The sequence below is a fragment of the Vigna unguiculata genome, chromosome 9 (genome assembly GCF_037176805.1).
Source record: "Vigna unguiculata cultivar grain cowpea cultivar isolate G323 ecotype 2 chromosome 9, ASM3717680v1, whole genome shotgun sequence".
Lineage (NCBI taxonomy): Eukaryota > Viridiplantae > Streptophyta > Magnoliopsida > Fabales > Fabaceae > Vigna > Vigna unguiculata.
The window spans coordinates 17,991,547-17,999,078 of record NC_140800.1 but is presented as its reverse complement, the minus strand read 5'-3'; the positions used below and the strand labels follow the sequence as shown (position 1 = coordinate 17,999,078).

At 42.7% G+C, this 7,532-nt stretch overlaps 1 protein-coding gene across 1 annotated transcript; it reads left to right on the top strand.

The window, feature by feature from the left end:
* The first annotated feature begins 250 nt into the window (after positions 1–250).
* On the top strand, positions 251–643 carry LOC146883650 (uncharacterized). Its single transcript, XM_085666677.1, has one exon. The coding sequence runs from the start codon at positions 251–253 to the stop codon at positions 641–643; it is 393 nt and encodes a 130-aa protein (XP_085522803.1).
* The last annotated feature ends 6,889 nt before the right edge of the window (positions 644–7,532 follow it).

Sequence of the window (7,532 nt, the reverse complement as noted above, 5' to 3'; positions counted from 1 at the left end):
TTGGGCTAACTTGTAGTTCGAGCTCGTTTTTGTGGTTGCTCTATAGTTTATGCAGGGTAGGATCCGTACAAGGAGGAATGCATCTTCAGAACCACTCCTTGCTGATCTTGAGATAGAGAAAACTGCTCGTAGAAACAATAGTGCCACAAGGAGAAGACGAGCTCAAGCATAACAAGTTGTCCATCACTCTTCTGCTTCAGACACTCTTTCGTCTACTTCTCATAATCTTGATTCTTATCCATAAGAAGAAATGGTAGACAATCCTCATGGTGATGGTAGAGGTTGTGAAAGATGCACTTTGGAAGATTATGCAGCGTTCACAAGCCATATTAACTTCAACAGTATTGCTAGGCCAACCATCAATGCCACCAACATGGAGATGAAGCCAACTCTTATTCATCTGGTGCAGAGTAATCAGTTCAACGACCTGTCTCATGAGAATCCTTACACTCATCTGGCCACATTCTTAGAGATATGTAATACTGTGAAGATCCATCAAGTTCCTGATGAAGCCATACGACTGAGTCTCTTCCCGTTCTCACTAGCAAGACCTGCAAAAGCCTGGCTGAATTCATTTCCTGAAAATAGCCTCACTAACTGGGATGATGTGGTTGCAAAGTTCTTGAGCAAATATTTTCCCTAATCCAAGGTTAATAAGGGAAAACAGGAAATCTCGGCATTTCAACAAGATATGGATGAGTCCTTGGGCCAAGCATGGGATAGATTCAAGGGACTGCTGATGAAGACTCCCATTCATGGGTTTGATCAACCTACACAACTTACTCTTTTCTTGGCAAGTCTTAAATCTCAGTCAAATTTGATGTTAGATGCGTCTGCCAGTGGGAGTATCAAGTGGAAGACGGTAGAGGAAGCTTATGAGTTAATAGAGAATATGGCAGCTAATGACAATGAAGCCTATATTAAGAGAGCCCATTCTCAAAAGAAGGGTATTCTAGAGCTTCAATCTCAAGATGCTCTATTGGCTCAAAACAAGATTATGACTTAACAGTTGGAGACCCTAACGAAGAAACTATCACAATTTCCTCAAGAGCTTCAAAATGCCTCTGTAGCTCAACTCCAGCAAGTGCAAAGTTGTGAGTTATGTTGAGAAAACCATACCAATCGGCAATGTGTTATGCCAAGCACATCTCAAGAGGAAGTTAGTTATATGGGCAATCAAGGCCGACCAGGGAACTATAATCAAGGATGGAGACCTTACCAAAACATGGGCCAAGTAGGACCTTCCAATAGGCCCCCACATCAACAAACTTACAAACATCCTTCTTTGTCTGATAGAACATCCAAGCTTGAAGACATGATGCAACAATTCATGCAAATGTCAATTCAGAATCAAAAGAACACCGATGCCTCAATTAAAAACTTGGAGGTGCAAATGAGGCAATTGGCCAAGCAAGTGGCGAATCAACAAAATAGTTCATTTTCTGCCAACACCGAAGCCAATCCCAAAGAGCAATGCAAAGCGGTGGTCACAAGAAGTGGTAAAAAAGTGGGGTTGAATGCTAAAGGAAATGATGAAACCAAAGCCAAGCCTAGTGACAGAGGAGAAGAAAAAGATGAGGAAGTGATAGATGAAGAAATTGTTATAGAAGAGGAAGAGAATAAAATTGAAAATAGAGAAAATGAGAAAAAGAAGGAAGTGGCGTTAAAACCACCACCAGTGAAAACTCTCCCATATCCTCTCAAGCCTTCAAAGAAAGACAAAGAAAGGCAATTTGCAAGGTTTTTGGACATTTTCAAGAGGCTTCAAATCAATATTCCCTTCTCAGAAGCCTTGGAGCAAATGCCAACCTATGCGAATTTTATGAAGGAAATCCTCACAAAGAAAAGAAGATTTATTGAAGAGGAAACCATAGAACTAGAGGCTGGATGTAGTGTTATCATTCAGAAGATGTTGCCTCCTAAATTTAAAGATCCTGGCAGCTTTACACTTCCAGCCACAATTGGGAGCCTAGCTGTGGGGAAGGCCTTACTTGATTTGGGTGCTAGCATCAACTTGATGCCTCTTTCTATGCTCAAGAAAATTGGGGAGTTGGAAATCAAGCCCACTCGAATGACATTGCAACTGGCGGATAGGTCAATCAAATACCCTCACGGAGTGGTGGAGGATGTGTTGGTTAAAGTTGACAAGTTCTTATTCTCAGTGGACTTTGTTATAATGGAGATGGAGGAGAATGTTGAAGTTCCTCTCATATTGGGGAGGCCATTTATGAAGACTGCAAAAGTGTTAATTGATGTTGATGATTGCAAACTCACTGTGAGAGTTCAAGATGAAGAAGTGAAATTCAATGTCTTTGATGCCATGTCTCACCCAAAAGATATTGGAGGATGCTTCAGAGTTGATATGCTTGATGAAGTGCTCATGAGCTCCAAGAAAGATCTACACACCTCATCCCCTCTAGAGAAAGCTCTAATTGATGCATTTGAGACTCTCAATGATGAGGAGGAGAAAGAGATTGATGAGTGCTTAGCCAATCTTGATGCTTTGAAGGAAATCCCTCCTCATGAGGTGAAAATGGAAGATTTGAAGGGTGAGAATGAAGTCACAGAGCCAAAAGTGGAGTTGAAGATGTTGCCCCAACATTTGAAGTATGTGTTTCTTGAAAGGGGTAGCAACAAACTTGTGATCATTAGTAACTCCTTATCACCCTCAGAAGAAGAAAAGTTGATTGAGGTGTTAAAAGTCAACTCAAGAGCCATTGGTTCGTCCATATCTGATCTGAAGGGAATCAGTCTCTCCTACTGCATGCATAAAATCTTCATGGAGGAGGATTTCAAGCCAGTGGCACAACCTCAGAGAAGGTTAAATCCTGTGATGAAGGAGGAGGTGAGAAAGGAGGTTTTGAAACTCCTAGATGCTGGAATTATCTACCCAATTTCTGATAGTGCATGGGTGAGTCCAGTGCAAGTGGTTCCCAAGAAAGGCGGCATGACAATGGTTCGTAATGATAAGAATGAGTTGATACCCACACGAACCGTGACCGGCTGGAGGATGTGCATAGATTACAGAAAGCTGAACAAGGCTACAAGGAAGGATCACTTCCCTCTTCCTTTCATGGATCAAATGTTACAGAGATTGGCGGGTCAAGCTTTCTATTGCTTTTTAGATGGCTATTCTGGTTATAACCAGATCGTGGTGGACCCTAAAGACCAAGAGAAGACCGCCTTCACTTGCCCTTTTGATATCTATGCCTATAGAAAGATGCCATTTGGGCTTTGCAATGCACCAGCCACGTTTCAACGATGCATGTTGGCTATTTTCTCCGACCTTGTGGAGAAGTGCATAGAGGTCTTCATGGATGACTTCTCAGTGTTTGGAAGTTCATTCGATCTTTGCTTGGCAAATTTGGAAGTTGTGGTCAAGAGTTGTGTTGAAACCAATCTCATTCTCAATTGGGAGAAATGCCATTTCATGGTGACTGAAGGGATTGTCTTGGGCCACAAAATATCTTCCAAGGGCATTGAAGTGGACAAAGCAAAGGTGTATGTCATTGAGAAACTCCCACCACCAACAAATGTGAAGGGAATCTGGAGCTTTCTTGGACATGCGGGTTTCTACCGACGCTTCATCAAGGATTTCTCCAAGATAGCCAAGCCATTGAGCAACTTGCTCAACAAGGATATTTCCTTTAATTTTGATGCTGAATGTTTAAATGCTTTCAATCTTTTGAAAACCAGCCTAGTCTCTGCACCCATAATCATTGCACCTAATTGGGAACTTGATTTTGAACTTATGTTTGATGCAAGTGGTTATGCGGTTGGGGCGGTTTTCGGGCAAAGAAAGAAAAAAAATTTCATTCCATACACTATGCTAGTAAAGTCCTTAATGAACATCAAGTGAATTATGCAACTACTGAAAAGGAGTTACTAGTAATAGTGTATGCCTTGGAAAAATTTTGTTCTTATGTCATTGGTTCTAGAGTAGTGGTTTACACTGATCATGCTGCAATCAAATACTTTCTCACTAAACCTGATTCTAAACCTAGACTCATTAGGTGGATTTTGTTGTTGCAGGAATTTGATCTTGAGATTAAAGACAAGAAGGGTTGTAAAAATCAAGTGGCAGACCACCTGTCAAGACTAGTGAATGAAGAGGTGACCACATTGGAGAAGGAAGTGTTAGAAGAATTCCCTGATGAAAAGCTACTTCTAGTGTCTAATAGACCTTGGTTTGCAGAAATGGCAAACATTAAGGCTGCTCAAGTTGTTCCTGAGGATATGAGTTGGCATCAACAACAGAAGCTATTCAGGGAAGCAAAATACTATGTGTGGGATGATCCTCACCATTTCAAGATTGGGGCAGACAATCTGTTGAGGAGATGTGTGTCTAAAGGGGAGGCAAGAGATATCTTATGGCACTGCCATAATTCACCTTATGGAGGACACTACAGTGGAGAGAGAACAGCTGCAAAGGTTCTACAATCTGGGTTCTATTGGCCGAGCATTTTCAAGGATTCTTATGCACATGTGAAACACTGTGACAAGTGCCAACGAACAGGGAGTATCTCCAGAAGGAATGAAATGCCTTTGCAGAACATACTGGAGGTTGAAGTGTTCGATTGCTGGGGTATTGATTTCATCGGCCCCATGCCTTCCTCATTTTCTAAGGAGTATATCTTGTTGGCTATGGACTATGTCAGCAAATGGGTGGAAGCTGTTGCCACGCCCATAAATGATGCTAAGACAGTCATCAAGTTTCTCAAGAAGAACATATTCTCCAGATTTGGTGTCCCAAGAGTCTTGATAAGTGATGGAGGTTCTCACTTTTGCAATGCTCAGTTGAAGAAAGTCTTGGAGCACTACAATGTCAGACACAGAGTTGCCTCTCCATACCATCCTCAGTCAAATGGACAAGCAGAGGTGTCAAATAGAGAAATCAAGAGGATCCTTGAGAAGACAACTTCTTCCTCAAGAAAGGATTGGTCTATCAAGTTAGACGATGCTCTGCGGGCCTACAGGACTGCATTCAAGACTCCAATTGGGTTGACTCCATTCCAATTGGTATATGGGAAGGCTTGTCATCTTTCGGTGGAGTTGGAGCACAAAGCCTATTGGGCCATGAAGTTCTTGAACTTTGATCCATCCTTGTCAGGGGAGAAGAGAAACCTACAACTTCATGAGTTGGGAGAGATGCGACTCAATGCCTATGAGTCATCCAAGAGCTACAAAGAGAAAGTGAAGGCCTATCATGATAGGAAGTTGGTAAAAAGAGATTTCAAACTCGGTCAACAAGTGCTTCTGTTCAACTCAAGATTCAAATTATTCCCAGGGAAGTTGAAATCCAAGTGGTCAGGCCCATTTACCATCAAAGAGGTGAAAGCTTATGGGGCAATTGAAATTGAAGACCCTTCCTCACAAAGGAGTTGGGTAGTGAATGGCCAAAGGCTCAAGCCTTATTTGGGTGGTGAAGTTTTAAGGATGACCACCGTCATGCACCTCAGTGAAGCCTAGAGTCCTTACCCGTCAGGCTCGTGACGTTAAACAAGCGCTTCCTAGGAGGCAACCAAGCGCTCTAAACTCATTTTAGCTTTTAATTTTCGTTTTTAATATAGTTTTTTTAGTTTTTAATGCATGTGTGAAGTGTGTTAGCATAGATTGTTGTGTTTGATTTGATGTTTGAACTTTGTGCTAATTTTGTTGCATGCAATTGTGAATTTGTGGAAGCATAGCCTAGAATGTTGTTAAGCATGTTTAGTTTTAGGATGGTGTTAGCTTGTGCTAGTTGTAGCATTTTGATTTAAGTTTAACCTTTGTGCATCATAGAATGTGCTAGTGAAAATAGTAGTAGCATAGCTTGTCTAGTAAATTCATGTCTTTGTTTGAGTGTGAATATGTTTTGTGAATTGAATGTTTTGCTTGAGTGTGAATGCTTGATTTAAAGTTGGAAAAGCTTGAAAAAGATGCTTGCAAGAGTGAAATGTTGGGTGGAGTACAATAGAGTCAAAACCAACCCAACCAATAGCCAAAAACACAAAAATCTCCACCACTGCAGTAGTTTCCTGGCGCTACACTCCCTCCCGCCAGGCGATATATGTGAAATTGACCCCTGGAAGCACTGTAGAAGCTAACCGCCTGGCGGCTCCCTAGCGCCCGCCTGGCGCCACACCAGAAAACAGCTCCAGTGGCATATTACTGGTATACCGCCTGGCGACTCATGACCTACCGTCAGGCGGTATCGGTGTGCAGTGCGTTTGGGCTTTTTAAGTGTGTTTTCGAGCTGGCCCAATCCCCTACCCTAAATCCCATCCCGCCTAGAGCCTCTCCACTCATTCCTCACCCCTCTCAAAACCCTAACTCTCACTCTCACTCTCTAATTACCCAATCTCTCTCAAATTTAAACCCTAACCCTTGATTCCAACTCCCATTCGCGTGCCCTCACTCACAGTTCACCCTTGCTCTCGCTAGGCGCAGCTTCTCTCATCATTCCCACTCACACTACCGTCACACTCCCGCTAGGCGAAACCCTGCTCTTCCCCTTTCCACGCATTAACCACTCTTCACCTTTCATCCAACCAACACTTCTTGCAACACTCACACTTGCATACACTCAAGTAATCTCTTCTTCTTGTGTTTTTCTCATGTTTCTAGAGTGTTTGATGTTGCATACTTAATAATCGAGTTGTGTTTCACTAGATTAGTGTTTCTTTGCTTTGAATCTCGTTATCATTGTTGTTTTGTGTTTAAAAGCTCGTGTTTGCTGTGTGGGCTGCCATTGTGATGTTGTTTCTTTGCTGTTTTGTGCTCGTCACCCACACACCATGGCTAGCCTGTTTTGTTCCGCCTGGCGGTGGGCATTTTGACCTATTTTACCGCCAAGCGGTAGCGCCCTGCACAACCACTGCTGCAAGCTGGCGCCTGGCGCGCTTTTTGGATGGGCCAGGCGGTGGCCCCTGTTTTTGCCTCTTTCTTTGATTTTCATGTGATTGTTGCTTGGGTTGTGAGGCACCAATGCTGCAATGGTTTTTGCATATGAATGACTCTTTATTTTGTTGTTCTAGATTAGTCTTTAGATGCAATTAACTCTCTTTTTGATTGAATCTCTCACTCCAATGCTAACTTTAAATTGCCTCTTTGTACCAATGCTCATTTTGCAGATGGCATCCTCCTCCAATCCTAAAAGAATGAAGATCGTAGTTGGCAACCCTTCAAAAGGGAAAAAACGAAAGGAGAGAATTTACTCTCATTACTTCCTCACAAAGGATAATGAGGACCGCTTCCAAGTGGTCATGCAACGAAAGTTGGTAGCAGAGAGGAAAGTGATTCTCAAGCCCGGGGAGGTCAATGAATTTCAGTTGGAGTTGATCAGGTGTGGCTGGGAAAGGCTGGGTAGCTACCCCAACACTTTTAGTGTAACCTTGGTGAAAGAATTCTATGCTAATGCCAAGGTTACCACCTTAGTAGCTCCCACCTTTCTCAGCTATGTGCGGGGGAAAAGGTTGCCCTTTGATACTGACACGATCAACGAGTTTTTGGGCACCCAGCTGGTTGATGATGTGGAGTGCCAGTTTTCAGTG